General features: G+C 30.4%; 1 protein-coding gene across 1 annotated transcript; it reads right to left on the reverse strand.

Moving 5' to 3' along the window:
- Nucleotides 1-987: 987 nt before the first annotated feature.
- Nucleotides 988-20,208, reverse strand: LOC113373171. The gene is made up of 12 exons (XM_026613489.1): nucleotides 20,028-20,208; nucleotides 7,097-7,264; nucleotides 5,653-5,873; nucleotides 5,366-5,581; nucleotides 5,004-5,216; nucleotides 4,691-4,924; nucleotides 3,472-3,657; nucleotides 2,544-2,775; nucleotides 2,197-2,466; nucleotides 1,821-2,039; nucleotides 1,619-1,731; nucleotides 988-1,468 (listed from the first exon to the last, which is right to left on the reverse strand). The coding sequence occupies exons 1-12, from the start codon at nucleotides 20,065-20,067 to the stop codon at nucleotides 1,154-1,156; spliced, it is 2,427 nt and encodes an 808-aa protein (XP_026469274.1). The 5' UTR covers nucleotides 20,068-20,208; the 3' UTR covers nucleotides 988-1,153.
- Between the last annotated feature and the right edge of the window lie 243 nt (nucleotides 20,209-20,451).

Genomic DNA, 20,451 nt, shown 5'->3' on the forward strand with positions numbered 1-20,451 from the left:
CATAATATAGACTATGACTTAAAATTAAATTGATAAAATATTCTCATGTGTCTTATTAAAAATGTTACTTTCAAGATAGCACAATTTGTCTTAAGATATAATTAACAAAATATACACAAGTATTTTATATTTAATATAATTATAGATACAAATGAAAGCTGATATCTTTTTTTAATGTATATCATAAAATATCTTACCTTTGAACTTTGTTAAGTATAATCTTAAGTAAAAAAGTTACTGCCCATAATAATGCAATCAGCTTCTAATCGGCTTCATGTCGCCTCATTATTTTTTATTCTAAATTATTCAGAACAAATCTATAGATTTAAATACAAAATAATATAGATTTTTTTAAAATCATTAAATGTAAATATTTCTTTAAAATAGTAAACAATATTTAAGTAGTTTATTAATGACTACGAAATATGACATTGAATAATTTATTTATATTTCATATAATTCTGCAGCTTCTAACAAAAAAATATCTTTCAAAAAGACAGCAAAATTATCAAATTCTGACATCATTTTTATAGCTAATATAATAAAATTGTTTGTCCTGTAAGGCATAGTTTATATATCAATGATTTTAAATGTTTTTTAAAATGAACTTTTCGTTTTAAGCTGCGGAATGATAAAAAAAATCTTTACATAAAAAGGGCATGATATTTTTTTGATAAAATAATAAATAAATCAGATTATACATTGTATATCAATAATTAAAATAATTCTTTACTATAAAATAAAATATTATTTGCAATTTATATTTATGAAAATATAATGCGCAAAAAGATATCACTAGATAAAAATATTGAACCGTCATTGAAGAGTAGTGATTTTTATAAAGTATTTTATATTGTGAATGGAAGTTAAAAATAATGGTTCAAGCATTTTAAAATATATATTAAAAATATTTAGTACGTAATTTTTTACACAACAGGTAAAGCAAAAATAAAAGCTTGGTAAATGTAAATTTAATTCTTCACTAATAAAATTGAATTTCTTTATACTTTCTCCTGTTTCCGCGCCCACTTCATTACAAGTATATAATACTTTGAACCAAAATACACTAGCTCTATATCACAGCGTAATACTTTAACGACATCTCAAAAAAGTAACACGCGTCCTAACCAACGTTTTTACCTGTAACTTTTTATTATTGTGAATCTGTCAAACCTTGTCGTTTCTCTTCTTCTAACATGGCATCTAATTCATCGGTTAAATTTGCCAACATGTTTCCTATGTCGCTCAGAACATCGGCTGGCTCTGTACTTTCATGGGGTGTTATTGAATTTAAATCTGCATTTTGTGAACTTGAATGCATGTGGCCGCTTTGTCTGGATAAAGAGTTTGACCGGGAGAATTCTAGGGAACTCTGGTTGCGGTTCAGGCTTGCGTTGGCGCGTTGTTTGATGGTGCCTGCATTCTCGTTGGCGAATGGCAGACTATCGCTTTCTGTACTTGAGCTAGACTGTAATAAAAAGAATAAAATATTAATAAAATAATTTTTTAAAAAAACTTTTCTATATAACAATCTGAATGAATTGCAAATTGTACTAACGTACAATGTGAATCTTGTGAATTTTTATTTTGAATGTTCTAATAATATAAGTTAACTAACTTTAAAACTGGCGTCGCTACCATTACGCGCTTGATTTGCTAAAGTATTGATAAGCATTTGCTCTTCATTCATCCTACTGGTTCCATCTGTCCAAGATCTAGATGGCATTATACCTATAATATCATAAAAAACGTATTAGATATAATTTTACAATTACTTACGTATTTTACTTTTATTTATGGATATTTATTTATTGCATTACCTGTCGGTGGGGTACAAGGTGCTGGTGGCGGAGGTAAAGGCAGGCCTTCACTTTCCAGGCTGACGCAGCTTAAACTATCCGACGATGGATAAGCAGGAAGACTTAGCGGCAGTTGCTTATTAGATTCGTGTAAGCTCGGTAAACTTTTATTAGGTGGAGAATTATTTTCTGCATGTATTTCTACTGTGGTTTGATGTATGGAGCCTACATTATAAATACCTAAAAAAAAAGATCTATAAAAATTTTCACTCCACACACATCGGCCAATGCCAATTTTAATGGAAAGTCAGTAGCAGTAATCAATCAGTTCCTGCAGCAATAGCCTGATTTTTTATTAATACCAAGACAATTTTTACGATATTCTACCCAGACTTACCATCTAATCCTGAATTCGAGCTCTGACGTTTAGGTGGTTGCGGTGGCATTTTCTTGGTCAAATGAGGGCTGTACAAATGTGAATATTTACTAGTCGATGTTGCATATTGTATATATTCATTATAAGCTTGCTGCTGATGTTGTTGAGAATAAGGTATTTTATCATTAAAATCTTGAAAATGCGACTGAGGTACAGCCTTCGTATTGCCCGTGACTTTTGCAACAGGCCTTGGTCGAACAAATCCGCGGGGCCGTGGTAATGTTCCGCCACCTGAAAGAAATAAACAGAGTCAAAAATAAAAAATAAGCGATAAAAGATATATATTGAATAGTTATTATTCTATTTACCTTCGTAACTTGCTAGTATCGAAGCCTCATTTGTCGGCGTGATATCGCCATCATCATATGACCGGCGCCACTGTTGACCTCCAGACAACATGATACTAGAGGGCATTCCAGGACCTGCACCACTAACGTACAACGCTTGTGGTCCACCTTCATTGGTAAACGTAAGGTGGGTTACAGGACCTCTTTCTGTATCCTCCAAGCTTTCTAAACTTTTTCCGCGACCTTGTCGAATCTTCAAAAAAAAAACAAAAAATATATATAAAGTAACAGATCTGTTAAATCTCCATATTCCGAATCCGATACTGTGATGTAATCATTGAAAATTTTCAGTTATACGTAATATGAGTTTCAAATTTGCGATTGGTAAAAAAACGAATTATTTGAAACCTCATTGATGTTGTTCCTACATGTACAAAATATTTAATTTTAGAAAGAAATTTATTGTTCGTTTATTTCAATATACTGATATAAATATAGTTTAAAGAACTGAGATTTTTATCAAAATTACGCTTTGCTTTTTGTTCAAATATTAAATAAAAATTGCAATTTATGATATTAGCTATCGGGTGCAATACAAGTAAGGCACACACATAAGGGTACAAACACAAGTGCAATCGGTAAAGTTAAAAATGGCAAATTTATTAATATTATCTGATACATCAGATAACAAAACTGTTAAAGGGTAACACTATAAAATTAAACTGGGTGAAAACGTTCAAAGCAACATCTAAGTTAAGAGAAGATTTCTATTAATCATGCATATTTCCAAAAAATAACGTGATTTGGATGATGTTAAAAATGCTAGTAGTTGCATGCCAAGTACGCGCGCCTTGCATACTTTTAAAATTGCAGAAAAGAAGAAGAATATTTTCGTAACCCTTGTACTGTAGCCTGATTTGTTGAATTTTGGTATGTATGTCATGTTTACCTGTATGGGAACTATATCATTCATTCCGTATCCCACGTAACAATTTTGTTGGACGGGATGGCAGCTGGCGGTCATCATTCTAGATTGTTGAACCTCCCAGGGTTGCTGGTAAGCGTGTCTCATTGTGTGGATGTAAACTGGTTCATCGTTGATTACACTACCGCAGGATGGAGACCCAAGTGAATCCTGATTTTTTTTTTCGTTTCATTGGTTTCGTATTTATTTTATCGAAAATTCCAATTTCGTTTATTCCAATTAATTGTGTTTATTTTTAAATTTTCCATGTGTTTTAGAAAGGCGCGCCATCAATATGTAGTGCGGGGTTGGCGGGTGAGGTAAATGAAAAAGAAAAGAAAACAAAAACATGCAACAATGCTCTAAAATATCTAAAGGCAATGGTAGAAACATTGAAAAATTCATCTATAGAAAAACGGTCATTTCATGAAAAAAACTATTCGGTGGTATTTTAACATTAAGTTATATTTTTCATAAATTGACCCAAAAACTAAACTTATTATCTGTTCGTTCTTTGATAATACTGAATGAATGTGGATTGTGAAGTTTTGCAATTAACTAAAAATTCTATTTGGTGCTAGCTAGTTATGCGTTTATTGTAATCTATAAAATTAATAAAAAAAACTGCTAAAACTTTATTATTTCGATGCAATTAGTATAACAAACATATCACAGTAGTTGTTAAATGTTAACAATTCAGAATCAAAACTCAAATAAATGTTATCCTCAGTTAATGAATTATTTTCAAAACCGTGCAAAACTTTCATTAAGCCTATATATTGCGAAAAGAATCTATTTTGTTAAGTACGAAATGATATTTAATCAACTTGAATAGATAATCAATAAAAAAAATATTTCAAAATAATATATTATAAATGATCCTGATGAAATATCAAAATAGGAATTACAAAACCACTAGGCGATGCAAATTTCAAGGCAAGTTTGAGAAAAAAAGAGAAAAAGTGAATAAACTAAGAAAAAATAACCTTGCATTTAGAAAATTTCTTTAAATTCTTTTAACAAAATATGCAAAATATTTTGGTCGTCCGATTTGATCAAAAATTACATCTTATTTAAGTTGATCAAATCAACGAGCAATAAAAATTAGCTTTTAAAATAGTTCAGTGCTTAATTTTTAAAAATCTATCAATTGAAAAAAAACCTATCTGATGATAAATGAAATGAAAACAGTTAATGCACTCACCTGAGCAGAACATTGGCCAGTATGTCCCGAAAATCTTTTACCAGCTTGAACGTCTTTTACACGTTTTATGGCTAACATTATTTTCTTCTGATGACCTAATCTCACGATACCGGTCTCTTCCAAATCTTCCCAAGTAAGTTGAGTAACATCTTGTACAGTTTTGTAGCCTTGAGATATCAAAGCCGGTGCATATTCATCCAGTCGTAATAAACGCAACCACTCTTCAATAGACCCCTGTTAAATAAAACAAAAAATAGTTTAAAATTGTAATACCTTGGTTGATTAGTATTGTAATACTTATCGATATACTTACCGGTATGTAGTCAGGTAGATTGTCCGGTAAAACTAATTGTTGAATTTCTGCCTTAAGCCGTTTTCTGTGATTAGGTTTTTTGATTCCGATCGCAGTCAAATCTTCGGGTGTCATCCGAGCTACTGTAGCCAAGTCATAACCAGCAGCTCCAAATAATGGGCTGTATTCTTCATATTGCAATTCAGTGAGCCAAGCATGAATCACTTCATGATCCTAATAAAATAAAACTAGCATTACTTAAAGAAATAGGAAAGAAGTGAATGTAGCACTAGTGGTTAAAACACACACAAAAAAGTATTGAAGTAGAATACACCTTTGGCAAAGTAAACAAAACAGTATTAGTATTGTTATATAACATTTACCGGTATTCCTTGTAATATCATCCTTTCATATCGACCATGTTCCGAGCCAAGAGAACAAGAACTCAAACTGCATCTAGGAGATGAAGCCGATCCAAGAGCTCCTCGCGGTGCTCCCAAATAACCAGAAGCTCTTCCGGAATCCAAAGATGCAGTTGAGTGCCGTGATCCAGAACCAGCTGATCCAGAACTAGATCCTGGACTATCACGTCCAGGCGACTGAAGAAGAAACAACATTTTAAAAATTGAGTTTTAATACATATGTATATAATTCTGATAAATGTACTTACTTGTGTCATGTCTATCCCTTGGTCTTCCTGTAGAGCTAATTGATGATGATAATAAACTGCAGCTTTATGAGTCAGTGTGGGTGGACCAACGACAGTTTGCCCGCTTTGCGGAGGAAACGAAAACGCTGGCGGTTGTTGCCCAGGACCGTAAACAGGAATTCCTGGACTTTTACCTGGTTGTGTGCCACCACTAGCCGTACTTCCATAGTCCGAATGATCATCTGATCAAGGGTAAAAAAAAATTATTTAGGTCAACATAAATAGTAATAAACAATAGATATAATTCTCCAAACTTATTTTTATCAAACATGATTGATACTTATTTCTAAAGCCTTTTGATTATCGGTTTATTAATAATACGTTTTACGTGCGTATCGATATAGCATACTTTTCTATACACCCTGGTATAATATTTTTGCAACATACAATTTACATATTAGAAACATTAATTACAACAACCTGATCATTATTGACAATACGCATTAATAAATATGTGCCTTAGAACGCCTATTTGAAAGTATTCAAATATAAATTATACGGCTTGCGGTTTTAAAAAGAGTTGATAATAGTAGGGTACTACAATAAAAATACAACAAGTTCAAGGAATATTTAAAATTGACCGAAAACTTTAAAGAATGTTCAATGAAATAGTAATTAAATTAAATGTGTAACCAACAAAACAACATATCCGAAAGCATTTCGTTATTCATATTATTTTTATATGCACAATTTATATAATCATAATTGAAATATAGCTCTGTATGGATCAGAAGCATTATCTCTTCTAGGGAAAGTCAACAAGACATATAGTTTGGAGATTTGGTGCTGAAAAATATAAAGTGAGAACGACTATACAACAAATAAAAAACTATTACAAAGAGTGGAAAAGAAAAAAAATCTGCTGGTTATAATTGCGAAAAGAAAACTATCTCAGATCCATATTTGAAGAAAAAAAAACACCTGCGTAATGTCATGGAAAAAAATAGATAGACTGAAAGGAAAAGGACGAGGAAGAATACAGTCTATAAACCGCTTACGCAAGATGAAAAATTACAGAGAATTGGAAGGAAAAAATGAGTTACATGTAAAATGAAGAGCACTTACACCTTGGACCTTCCTTCAAACGAAGCATTAATAATATTTATATATAGATATATTATAATCTGATGAACATTGATTTATATTTATTAATTTATATCGAGAATAAAAATTGTTCGATGGTTATTATTGATAACACTTGCGTATACTTATGAATAATTGAATCGATGTAAGTTAATTTAGAATTACCTTTTATCAAGCATATCATATTCATTAATATTATCTTCGTTATTCTGTTATGCATCAATTAATAATAATACCCGAATCGAAAAATTTGAAGCAGATGTTACAGACTAATATAATTAAAAAGGATTCAATCAAAATAATTTCAACATTAAAAATTTACCTCTAATGGTCGTGGGCGTGTCGGGAGCCAGAAAGACCGCGTCCTCGGCGCTCGCATAGCCAGCTGACCCGAATGAGCTGCCGGACAAACGATACAGATCCGGCACTGCCGGAGGCGCCACACGTTTTGCTTGTGGTGCGGCCTTTGGCGGCCGCGACATACCGCCCACTGAAATAAAAAAAAATACATTAGATATAATGTTACATGCAAAAAAACACAGATTAGAACATATAAATCTAGAGGGATGAAATATTTGCAAGAGAAGAAAAATAGGATAAAAAATGAGATACTCTAAGGAATCGTTCAAGTATTACGTAAGCAGATTTATTACAATTATTTACCCCCCCCCATCCCCCTTGTCAGCAAAAGTAAGCAAAGCTCTTACCCCTCACCCCCATGCTTACGTAAACATTTTACAATTAATGTAAAAAAATAAAAATACTACCTGTGACGTAATCATCATACAGACTCCCCTGCCCCCCATGTCAACCCAAAATAAGCAAATCAACAACCCCCTCGCCCCCCTATAGTGCTTACGTAATACTTGAACGGCCCCTAATTAGTTAGTAAAATAAAATAAATAAAAAAAACCGTAAAGTGTACAATACACTATACAATTTGCTTATAAGTTTATTCCCTTTAATAGAAAGTGATGTTTTGCCTTGTGTGAAAATTTATCCAAAAACTTTTCACAAAATAGTTTAATTATAAAATTTATCCTCAATTTCTATAAACTTATTCTAGAAGTACTCTATGTATTATATTTCAAATGCATAATAAAGAAATTTACAAAAACCGTTAGATAACTGCAACAGCCGGTGAAGATTTACAATTCACTATCCAAATACAAGCTATTATGATTCCATCATCTCTATTTGATTATCATAAAACACATTTTTATCAATGTCTATTATGCAAATATTTTGTGTGATTCTCTCACACTGCATTTTTGACACACTAAACTAAAATATGATATGTATTTTATATAAATTGTACACCCACATAGTTTATCTACAACGAATTTGAAAGTGATAACAATAGATCAAGACAGTCAATAGAATTGTCAATGTCTTCTAGACACCTATGATATTTCATAAGTCGAATTTTTAACTAAATGGTATCTTGTAACGGATTTATGGACTAGGCGAGAAGAAAACTGTTGTTGAAAAGTTGTAGAAATATTTATTAAAACTTGAATAATGAATTTGACAGTCAATACAGAAAATTCATGATTCAGATGGTCAGTCCAGAGATTTTTGTAAAATTTATATTTCTAAACACTCAATCAGAATATTAAATATTTATGTGGTGCTATGAGTTGAATATTAAATTTTACATGAATTAATTGGTACTAGTCGGAAGTAATTAAATGAACAAATAGAATAACCGCATACAGATTCAATAACCATGTTTAAATGTATTAATTCTAATGCCTAAACAAAACTTTATCATGTCTAATATATTATAATTTTGTTAATTTACAGTTAAAACTCACATATGCAAATAAATCATGAGCCACATGACTAATAGATACAAATACCACCAATCCGTGCTTTTGCCTGGTATATATTTTCTAACATATTATATTTATTATCCGTTCTTAATGGCAACTAGATCATTTAATGGTGTTGTAACAATTTCGAAACATTCTTATATTACGGCAATATGTGTTAGTAGCCGAGAACTATATTTGTCAGTGGATAAAATGTTCAACATTTATTAATCAGTAAGAATGCGTTCGCGATGCATTTAGAGGTCAGAGATTAGAAGACACAGGTCGAAGATCACTTACGAAATTGTTTGATTGTAATACTAGTGATGAGATACAGTCAAACATACATTTTAATATTGTGAAAAATTAAAATTTAATATTAGAAATCGATATACTTCAACCAAAGTATATTTCTATTCTATCATAAAATTATTATCATAATAATGGCTTGATTAAAATTAATTGCATTTTTTTATTTGTTTGATCATCTATCGACATAAGATATGACACCAATTGTTAGGAAGATATAAGAGAATAAACCTAACAATCCAGTAAAGTTATTCTTCACAGTTTTCCCTGGCATTTTCAATAAACAAACAACTAGTTCGTTCAAAATAAATTAGGCAAACAAGCCAAAATGAATATCAAACCTGCAACCTGAAATTGCTAAAATTGTTACAAAACGTTTTGAGATATTTATCCATTTGACCCCAAATATTTCCAGAAGTAAGTTAATTATTTGAACGTTTTACGGTTTTGGCTGCGATTAATAAACGCCCTTTGGGTCCATTAATTGAGGCCACCCGCAGTGATCTAATGATCTGAACAAAAGTTAATGAGCAATTTACACGAAGTGGTATCGCGTGGAACTCGATACGACATTTACAAAATTTACCAGAAAGCACATTATTATACACGGAATATTAAAATATTTATACACACATGTGTTGGTATATTTATATTAATAAGTACACCACGTTTTAATAAAATTTTATCATAACAAAGGGTGTGACAAAATTTCATATTAATATATAAAGCACTTTCTAATCATGACTGACGTACATCTGACTATGTAAATCTTGATAATATACATCAAATGTTTATTATCACACCAGTGTTTTAACAATACATATCGACGATTTATCGAAATTTGAAGCAAGATATAAATTTTGATGCATAATTTTAAATCGCGACATGGGCTTATCAGCAAACAGCATGAAATGCAGTTGGCTATAAACCTGTCCAATAAAATTAGATTAAAAAATTTACGAACGCATGTTTTATATTTATAACCGCGTCTTTTTATGAGCATAAAAAGGCTCTCGTATGTGCCTGAGGCTTCTCATAGTAAAATATAATTCAAAATGGTATTTCTTCATTTCAACCTTTTGCAAATAAAAAACTCTCGCAGCAGTGCGAATATTCGACTTGCCATAGATGACTGCGAGAAGAGGAATAATATTCTTTATGGGATCATAAAAATTGAATTAGATTTTGCAATGACAAGAAATGAACATGGATTTCTAGAGACAGATTTATAAAACTGGTAATATATATTCATATATATTGGCCGTAAATCCATATCGACACAAAATTATGTATTCGTAGTAATTATTCATAAATTTATATACTTATATACTCACACAACTAAATTGGCTATATTCTTGCATACATATAAGTAATGATCAAATATTAAATGCACATACAATACAAAAAGAAATCACAAATAAAAAAATAAGTACAACAAATTTTTAGAAAATGCTGACATGTTAGTTATTATATACCAAATTTTCCAGCTCATAGACATCGTACACGAGACGATCTGACGGGCGCTGATACCGCGACTCCGGTTCGACGCGACGTCGGGTAATATTTGAAACATCTTTGTTCTGAATGTCATATGCCGACACAGAATACCCGGAATAACCGGAATACCCGGAACACATCGGGAAAATGCGAGATAGCAAATGTGTCAAGCGCGGTTTCCGTTTTCCCGATCGGACGTCCAAAGTTAACAACTAAACGTCACAGGAAATGTATCCTCGACTTGTCCATTACATAATATATTAATGGTATTTGAATATCACTAAAATCCATGCGATGGAATAGCAAAAATTACTATCCCATAATATAAATATCAAATATTGCAAATATAGTACTAAACTTAATATTTATTTGATTAATAATACTGGGATTATTTGTATGTTTTATAATTTTTATAATGTATTTTAGAACAGGAATCAGAATTCAAGAGTCCTATAAGCTGTTGGGCTACTTTGACCCTATACTACGTTGCTTTTACAGATGGCAACCCAAACAGTTGTCTCATCACTGTGTAATAAATTTTATTATTGAAATTTCTGTAATAGGCCGAATATTTTTATTGCCGGCTATTTTCACTTGGAAACATATTGCTATCTATATTTCCAAGTAAAACTCGATGTCAGAACTGCTTGATATCAACTCCTCAAATCGGCATCAAGGCTCAGTCGCTCTAGTCACATACCCACGAGTAAACACATGTTTTACAAAAAATAAGTTTAATTGAATAAATCTAGTTTACCTTATCTCAAAATAATATATTCAATTTAATGCATCTAGTTGGAATTGAGCCAAAATGTGATTTATGATGGTAACTAAATTGATGTGACTTACGATACTTCTCTTAACTAAAATAGAGTATAAACTCCAATGTATGACCTAATTTGGTACATGATAATTACAATACCGACTATACGAATATGCTCTATCATGTGAAGTATCCAAAAAAATGATTGAATGATGATCAAATCAATATAAAGAAAATATATAAAATATAAAGAAAAACCTTTTTAAGGCATCCATCAAGTTATTAAAAACAAAAACTAAGTCATGTTTAATAAGTTTGTAATAAGAATCAATGTATACACATAAACTGTACTCACTGAAAAATGTAGCTGACAAGCATCTAGTTTATTGAAATTATATTTATTTTCAATTATACATTTTTCGATTATGTTTCTTTATTTATTATTTAAGAAATGAGCTTCCTTAGTATGAATTACTGAATAAAGACACACATTTAGTGTCAAAACGTACAAAATAAATATCTTTTGCTACTTATGATTTTTCATTTTCAATAAATTGTCTACTCACAGTTGCAAGAATATGTTCCAAAGTCGAGTAACAAAATCTCAATACACCCATATAAATCATGGTACCACAAGACGTTTCCAACTTTCATTAAAATTATGCAAAACATTTACATCGAGATTTAATAATATTTAAATCACTATTACCATACTATAACTTTAATAAAGTTTTTGCTCGACGTCTGCTCATTGTTTTATTCGCCACGAATTGTGGTCGATGAAATTGCGCATATATTATATAATATTATTTTACATGTTTAATAACTTTAATAATTCTGAAATAAAATAGTAATAAATAAAATACAAGTCATAATACGAATAATGAAATAAACGTACATATTTACATTTTTAACAGCAAACATAACATGTATTCTATGAAATGTTGTGGCCGAACTTCTTCCTGTTCTCTGTATTTGGATGGCAACCCAACGGCTAACCTAATATATATGCTTGATAGATTCTTGTTATTTGAATTTATCTAATAGCGATCATATATTATCTAATTGGAATGTAATGTCCGAATAAGGCTATTTTCACTTATTACATTTGTTGGCTCCAAGTCAAATTAGGTATCACTGCTACTTTATATCAGGTTGTTCGTAAAACGGATCAAACTAAATCCGATTCCTTTCGATCCGATAATATAATTATAACTATATATTTGTTCATATTCATCGTATTTCATATTTTCTCTATTCTCAATAATAGCAAAATATAGAGTGCAGCAAGCTTTGTGCATTAAATATTCCGCTGGCGTCCATACCATAATCTTTTCATCGTCGTTAATCCGTTATCCAGTAGATCAGCTTCCGTTATCGCGAAAGGAGAAAAAAGTGTAACAATAATCGTTCGCCTTGGCACCTTTTGAATTGCAAGATATACATCGCAAGCAGAAAGCATTGCCTCGTCAAATGATCCCAATAACCATCAAGTGAATAAGATGGCGAATAAATATACCAGGTTTAGCCACTTCGGAGATTCAGAAGCGCAAATCCAAAGGAAAAGCCAGAGTCGATAATGATGATCATGGCTTCTCGTTACAGTCGACGTAATCCTTGCAGTTAACCTTATGCAAAGACCCTCTGAATATCCAAAGGATATTTAAGAGTTTTTAATAATAGGTTCTGACGAGACGAGCCACAGCACACACACACACACACATATATATATATATATATATATATATATATATATATGTATATATATATATGTATATATATATATATATATATATATATACTAGCAAACCCGACGAACTCCGTTTCGCCACCAGATGGTTTCGTGAGAAAGATGAAGAAATTTTTGTTTCTTTTATATTTGAAAAGGAAAAATTTGATTTTATCAGACAGCAGTAATGAATTAATTTCGATTACAAATATGAAGTGTTTTTTAGTTGAACTTCTCTAAGTAAATGATAGTGAATCCGCAAATTATCCGTTTCATTGAAGTGCTCTTTGGTAAACCACATTTTTTGTTTTTTGGTCTGACGTTAACATAAACAAAGCGGATGACTTTCCAACTCGTGAGCAGGCAAACGTATAACTGCCCATGTGAAAAACAATGATTTTCTAAATAATCTATTTGAAATTTATCCCGCAAACACTAAACGATTGTCCTTGCGACTTGTTATTGCGAACGCAAGGCGAACTGGAAATTGCAATCGTTTGAAGTCAAACCAAATCGCCAGAAATTTTTGATTGAATGGTGAAATTCAGTGCGTGTACATTATTATACGAGTACTTTGCGACAAGAATTGCTCGTTGACTTAACCAAGCATAATTCTGATAAGTCTCACTAATGTCATTACTCGAATTTTTAATTACGGTGCCTGAAGTTCCAGCAATTTGCATTAAGGCACGATGCCATGCACCACTAATTTTCTTAACTATGAACCTTGCGCAGAGACCTTTCCAACAAATGCAAAATTGTCGAAATCGGTTCGTGCGTTCTGGAGTTATATCGTCAAGAAGGAAAACCCGACTTATTTTTATATATTTAGATATATAGGTTTTGTTAATGCATATATATAGGTTTGTTCATATAGAAAAAACTTTGTCAATTCTGAGATGATAAAGGTTTGAAGCGCTTGTTTTTCTCACGTATTTGATACAAAATATTATATTACTATATAAAATATAAAAAATTCTATCTAAATTTAATATTAGACTTGAGATTATTTACTTGCAATATTAGTGTCAGTTTTAAATATTGTATTATATTTTAATTGTTTGGTTCATATATTAAGAGCAATAGGATCACTTTAAATGTGAAGTGTATTAACTGAACACAAATATATTAGAAAAATCTATCTTTGGAGTTACAATAAAATAGTAAAAAGAATGGATAAAAAACCAAGGTATCAATGTTTATTAAATTTTTAACAAATAGTAAAAAATAAATAATACAGAGAATAAAAGTAATTGTTATTTAAAAATAAAATTCCTAACAACAACGATATTAAAGAAATCCGCGTCTCCCTCGCAGAAACTGCCGATTCGCAACGCATGCAATAAAGAAAATTCAAATAATAAACGTTTTGATACCACAAAAGAAAACGAAATTGATTCATGATTCAATCACAAAAGCGATCAGATAGATTTTAATTCTAATCACGGTTTATGGTCAAGATCGTGTGCATTTATCAAATAATACGTTAATAGCTAGACATCGAGAGGAATATAAAGAGGTTTTAGTACGCTTTTATGTATCAATGATATATTGGAAACATTGATTTCATAGCTCAGGCTAGAAATTCCTTTAATATAGAGGTATATAAACACTGTTGATAACTGTAATAGGGTTTAACGACACTTTAACATTTCTGAGAAAACCATGCGGAGTCAAATTCGCCATGCGTTCCAAACTGATTTTGAGAAAAAATGTATCAAAATAATCACAATGCGGGGTCAATATTTCAATTTCTTAACAAGAAAATTTATTTGTTTATTAAAAATACATGAATAATATATATTCAACTGTCAAGCATAAATACAAAATGGCAAATTAAACAATTCACTTTGAATTCTTGCTAAATTAGTGAATAGTAAAAATACAAATATAATTGATGCAATAAATCTTAAGATTCAGATAAAATCTTAAGTGCATAATGTGTTCTGACAACTTAGAGCATGTAAAACAATTTAAGAAAGATAAATGTGAATTTATTGTATTACAATATATCACAAACTTTGTTTTGACAACTTAAGATCACGCTGAACCAATGTATTTATTATCCGTCACATATAATTTTATTCCAGCGCCGTTCGTTTTAAATTTAATAAGTCATTGCGTAAAGATAAATCAATTCATAACCACAGATTATTAAATCTGTATTCGATTATATGTATTGATATTATGTAGGCATTATGAAATTGTTGACACTTGTTGCAATACAGAAAAAAGTAAACAGAAAGCGGTATTGGCGCCAATACCATAAACGGTTGACGCGACTAAAATAATTCTCCTGCGAGGTGGTATTTGATTTATTGACGATTTGTGAGAATTAAACAGGTACTTTCCGAATCCATTAGAAACTGTGTGAAACCAATTTAAGCTATTTATTGCGAAACTTCGTTAAGATAATCGCGTTTATCATAATAAGATAAATACAGAACTGAACTTAAAGTAAAATGCTGCTGCGGCGCAAAAGCTTGATTGATTAGAATTAAATTGCAACCAAGAATCAGATTGAATCTAGGCGGTTTAGATATCTGAAATAATAAATCTTGAATTGTAGATATAATTATAAAGCCATTTGTAATCTATACCAATGATTTAAAAACGCATGGCATCAGTAATATTTTTGTGAAAGCGATATATTCTATCATTGTCGTATCCTTCTGTACCTAGTTGACACATTCTAAAAAATTTTCGGAAAAGGATACTATCAAACTTTCAAGACGCGATAACAAAACCCTTGCATTTCACGGAAATGTTTTCTTGTTATCTTATTTATTATTATGAGTCCCTACAAACAGAAAACATATGAATAGAATATCTTCAAACATTAAATCTAACATTGTAAACATATTCTGACTGGATTATAAATATAAACGCATAAGGTTCGGTTTACTGGAGACTAATTACAGCTCAGGCTACTCTAATTATAGAGATTCCATAGTCGCTCATAAGAAACAAGTCGTAAAATTTAGACTTATTATATTTTGTTAGTTTGTTGAAACACGTTAATGGTTTATGAATTAACTGAATAACTCTGAAAAACGAAAATAATCAATCAAAGCTATTTCGTACATTATGGAATGAATATTTTCACATTTCATCTTTGTAACTAACTAAATATAAAAAATGAGCAGTTATCATAAACGTCAAGTTGATTTATAGTAATGCCAAAATATTTTGATGATGTTTATTACCAATTTTAAAAAAGTAGAATATCAAAACAATTAAACATATCAAAATCATTCAAATAATTCAAAATGGAAGTTATAATTTAAAAAGGGTTTGTATGCATGCATCTTTAACGACAAAAATCGATTCGAATTCCTATACTGTTTAAGAATAAAATATATTATTTGATTATAGAAATCATATAAGACTCATATATATATATATATATATATATATATATATATATATATATATAAATTACAACGTTATTGAACTATTGAAGCAAAAACAAAGAATGAATATGCACATTCGTCTTCTCCATAATTTCAATTTAGAATAGCCCAAGGTACGTGTTCGATATAATGATGTCAATAATTCATAAGATTTACGATTTAACACAAACTGTCATCGTTATATATATATATATATATATATATATATATATATTTGTATCTACGTATATTATACTGTTAGAAACACTAAATCTCACACTACAGAAATCATTGGCTTCAATTAAGACTTTGACATTCGCGAAGGTGGAGTTGCCAAATGATAAATACTAGAAATTGTTTTATGTCAAGTAAACTGACAAGCATTATTTCAAAATATAACGAGGCATACGTTAATTCAACATGTTAGAATTTATATGAAATAGAGAAAACAAATTCTTCAAAGTTCCTAGTTAAATGATCTTTTAAGTTACATTCTTCAATTTGCAAACATTAAGTTATTTATGCGTTTCTTCCAGCTTAAAAAAAAGTGGTAAAAATAAAAAAATATTAAAAACATTTAATAAAAAATATAAAGTATTTTTTAGTATTTAGTATTAGTATTATCGATGAGAAACAAATCTCTTAATGTGATGTAAATATCATAAAAAATTCTTCAAACAAGTCATGATCGCAGTATTTAAACTTCACAATCAATATAAAAAAAACTCATAATGATCATTAAAACCATTCATTCGACGACGGTCGAACGACAATTTTTTTTTTTTGCTACTGCATTGATAACTGAAGTGATTACAATCTATTCCATAATAGTCAACAATTAGTTGATTATAATAGCTAATAATTACAGATAAATCGCATATATAAATATAATTTTCTAATGATAGATTTTCATAATCGAAGAGGTATGTATTAAAAGCACGCCGAAGCAAATTACACATCATTTAACACAAAAACGATGTTTATAAACGCCAAAAAAAAATAGGTATAAATTATGCACGGGTAATAAAAATAACTGTTGCTATGTAAGTTATATGATTGGAATGAACAAAATCTTGTTTATTTAGACGTTTATTTTACGACTGGTTGTCACAAGTTCATTACTTCCTATTCATATATTTCTCTTGAGTTTCCCAAAAGACTTCATTTACGGTTTATTCTTGTCTGGAACGAGTTTACAGAGTTCAAGCCTTAACCAGTCAGACCAAAAAAAAGTAATAGATGTAATAATTTTTAAAAAATAAGTGGTATAAAATAAATAATATGTTTAATAATAGTTTCCCCATTTATATAAAAAAGGAGTGTGAGATCGTTTCATATTTGATGAATTATTTTAAATACCTTTACAAAATAAAGCAAAATAGCATAATGAAATAAATCTAAATGAATGAAAGGATTTGATGCTAAAATACTACATGTGTGTATGGTTGATATGTGTCATAATATCTTAGCAATAAAGCACCTCAGCCTTTTCGGTCGACTTCGTACGTTCTAATAAATTCATCTATGTGTCACATAGAACCGTCTAGGATCATTAATATGAGATAAATTTTAATGCTAACCGATTTCGGCACCGTTTTTACCCGGGGGTATATATATTGAATAAGTTCGTTAACATGTACTACTAACTCTGAAATATATGTAAAATGTGTAATAACGCATCAAAATGCACACGTTTGTCTAGATAGGAGAAATAGACATATAGCTAGTGGATGAATGATAAAGGCACTTCAATTTGTAAGATTTTAATTTTACTACTATACTTTAAAATAAAGGCTACTCCAAAATAAACACCAAATTAAGATAACAATTAAAACTAATTATTATAATATAAACATACATCCAGTAGTTACAAGTACATATTACATTTATTTTTATCAAGCCGAAAACTGTTTGATAAGTGATATCCATATTTTTAATATGAGCTTAGAGTATTTGTACAGGAACATAAAGTTTAGTAATATACACGTCTCTTATTATTATTACTCGATCTTTGTTCTAAATGAGGTAGTTTAGACATCAGCTAGCTATCTAAAACGTTTTAGCTCTTAAGTTTAGATCTGTTCTTAGATATAAAATGCATGATACACTTTCACTATACGAAGTCAACGTGTTCCACTGCAGGCGCCAGACTTTGATATGAAAAATCCTATACCTACTATAACGACATACGAAAGAAATAACCTGGGCGCAGTGCTCCAGATAAATGGCTCTTATATTTAATCTCGTCGGGAACACAGGTGAATTTATTACGCCTTTTAGAAATAACACATGTTTAACGAACTAACAAGTATCAAAAAGCCGAAATTGATATGTTGAATCAGATGTAAAATAGTAAAGAATTATCGGATAGTAAACGTAGCGTCTAAGCATGTCATACCAAATCTAACGCACCAAATGCTGATCAAAACCGCAATGATTTATTAGACAGTTTAAATGTTATTTCATATATAAATATATTCAATATTATTTGTTTAATGCATAATAAAAATCATAGAAATTGTAGTAACCAATGTGCTCAATGGACACAACTTCTCACCGGAAAAGATGGCCAGAATTGATATGGTAACAGAAGTGGAATATTCAATGCCGCAATAAGACAGTACCTACCACAAATAGATCTAAAATATATCATAATCAATCTACTAAATTCCCAAATAGTGTTAAGGATGCCTAAAACCTTAATGATTTAAAAATAATTACAATATTTAATTTATTAAAAAAATTACTTCTTTAGTTTTCTGCTATTAAAACAACTCCTTCAAAATTTTATACCCTGGCCAAAGTGCTCTCGATAAACTCGGCTATTCAGATAACCAAGTCGGAACCAAGGTGAATTTATTACTCTATTTGAAAATGACTCACGGTAGAGAAACTAGGATAAAATGATTGAAATAAAGGTATTGAATCAGTTAAATAATATTACTTTTGTTACCAAGAGAACAAACTTTCACCCGATACAATCTCTTGATAAAAACGCCTACTGTCAACACGAGATTCTAATAGACACTTCTGCTAAAGCACTGATTAAATGTAATTTAGCACTTTAAGTGAGTGGGCACAGGAAGATTCGAATTAATTTTATTAGCACTTTTACATTTGATAGTTCAATTATACAATCTTCGCAATTAAAATTATATTATTATAAATTTACTCATAACAAGGTACAATTTTTATCGCGGAATAACCATACTTTAAAAATATTTTCATATTTTATATTCTTTGAGCTTTTTCATTTTTATTTTCTCCACAAAGGCAGTAAATATATACGGAACGCTTTAAGAATCTCCGTAAAAATATTCGCTTGTACAAGAAAAGATCTGTGAGATAAAATCAGACATTAGAGGCATTAACTTTATTGCGTAAAATGGAACATTTTATACCGCCACAAAAGAAAATAACTTAATGTATAATATTTCTGACCTTTCGTAATATTAAGCTTTTCATTGGAAACATTATATTTTATAACCACTTATTTTCTGTTCAAACATAATGTTTCCACGTGGATACTTTTTGCAACAGAGTAACGAGTAAATAAATAATATATTCAAAAATATTTTTACTTTACTCAAATACTAGACTATTCATTTATGTTCATAGATTTTACAAAAGACAATAGTGTATGTATGTAAATAAGTGAATTTTCCAGTGAACGGGTTAAATAGATTTCAGTAACATAGATATATTAGACAAATGAACTATTTTCGTTAGTTTAATATTATTATACTCACACTGGAGAAGATTTTTCAAGCTACCACTTAGTGCCTTCATGCATTTTTCAAGTCTTCCCCCAACCGGCAGACTAGAGTTACTATCCACACTGTCATCCAATTGCGCCAAATTTCCTTCCGATCTCCACCGCGAAATGAACGATAATTTAGGCGGTTCTTGTCTTAAACTCCTTCGTAAAGAATTAGTTCTTGCGTTATACTGTTTTGTCTGTGGATCTCTCAATACAGCAAAACCGACATTAGAATGATTCACTTGCGGCGAAAAATGCGTACTCACATCCGTTTCTACAACATTTTGACGCCTCACACGTGCACTATGCTTACAGCAAACCTCGCCTGCCGTTCTTATAGGAACCAACTCCGTATTTTGCGTTCTCCTTGCGCGAAAACTCGCAGATTTCACATCTCCTCTTCTGTGACAGCA

This window comes from Ctenocephalides felis, unplaced genomic scaffold (assembly GCF_003426905.1).
Source record: "Ctenocephalides felis isolate EL2017-DRISC unplaced genomic scaffold, ASM342690v1 CF-g0.4_SCAFFOLD_01604, whole genome shotgun sequence".
NCBI lineage: Eukaryota > Metazoa > Arthropoda > Insecta > Siphonaptera > Pulicidae > Ctenocephalides > Ctenocephalides felis.